Source organism: Myotis davidii, unplaced genomic scaffold, assembly GCF_000327345.1.
Source record: "Myotis davidii unplaced genomic scaffold, ASM32734v1 scaffold151, whole genome shotgun sequence".
Taxonomy (NCBI): domain Eukaryota; kingdom Metazoa; phylum Chordata; class Mammalia; order Chiroptera; family Vespertilionidae; genus Myotis; species Myotis davidii.
In genome coordinates, this window is record NW_006285248.1 from 13,799 (window position 1) to 14,833 (window position 1,035).

The window sequence follows — 1,035 nt, forward strand, 5'->3', positions numbered from 1 at the left end:
GCGTGTCCCGGCCCCGGGGGCCACACCGCGGCCCCTGGGCGAGTCCGGGACCCCGTGCAGGTCAGAATCCGCGGGCGGTGGGCAGCTCCCCGGGGTCTCCGGGCGCCCGGGGTTAAGACCATCTCCTTTCCTCTTCCAGGGTGGGCTCGGGGAGGGGGTGGAAGTTACCGGCTCCATTTACAGGAGAAGGAACAGCGAATTGACTCGCCCAGAGTCTTGGGGCTGGTAAGCGGCCCAGGCTGCACTCAGTCCTAGAACAGGCCCCACACCAAAGCACCCCTTCCCTTTCCACAGTTACAAGGCCATTTACGAGGCAGGAAGGACGAGGCCTGGGGGCATCATCATCTTACGTTTGCAGCGTCCATCCGTTCGTTCAACAGGTGCTTCATGCCAGCCGCTCTGCCCAGCACCAGCCAGTTCAGCAGTTAGGAGAGCCACCCGCTCCCCGCGGGACCTCATGGAGTGTATCACCAAAGCCCTTCCCGCTAATCCTCACTTTATAAGAACTCCTACTCACCTAATGGACTATGACACACTCCCAGAGTGATCCTAAGGTCTGGCCATTGGGAACCAATTGTAACTGTTCATGGACACGTGGATTGAAGAATGCTGAGGACTTACCCCACAACAATAGGGCAAGGTAGGTGCCATTACTATCACCATTTAACAGACGAGAAAACTGAGGTTTGAGACAGAAGTTAGGTCACCACAGCTGGTAGGCAAGGGAGCTAGAATTAGAATCAGGAGTCTCCCATCAACATCTCAGCCAGGGGAAAGGAGAGAGGTGGTCCCAAGATGGACCTCAAGTGCACGTTAAAAATTGGGCCTTGGCTCCAGGAGGCCTTTTCCACTTCTCTTCTACATCTCCCCTTATGACAGGGTATCAATGGCTATAAATTACATTTTCCTGGTAGCTCTGGCACAGGGTTCCAACATACCGTGTTCCCTTGTGAGTGTTCACCACAGACGCCCACTCCTAAGGAGGCTTTTGAGAAGCAGGTGGGCAAGAAGACTTCTGTAGAAGTCAGCCCGCTC

General features: G+C 55.6%; 1 protein-coding gene across 3 annotated transcripts in view; it reads left to right on the forward strand.

The window, feature by feature from the left end:
* The window catches only part of LOC107181849 (protein CEBPZOS-like), a 32,047-nt gene continuing 31,012 nt past the window's right edge, over window positions 1-1,035 (forward strand). Inside the window, exons 1-2 of one of the 3 annotated variants that reach the window (XM_015558865.1) lie at window positions 1-60; window positions 381-640. In XM_015558865.1, coding sequence (XP_015414351.1) covers window positions 607-640 — 34 coding nt within the window. In that variant the 5' untranslated portion in view covers window positions 1-60; window positions 381-606. Of the gene's footprint in view, window positions 641-1,035 lie in introns of all 3 variants that reach the window. The other 2 variants (XM_015558866.1, XM_015558864.1) reach the window with 2 other exon arrangements.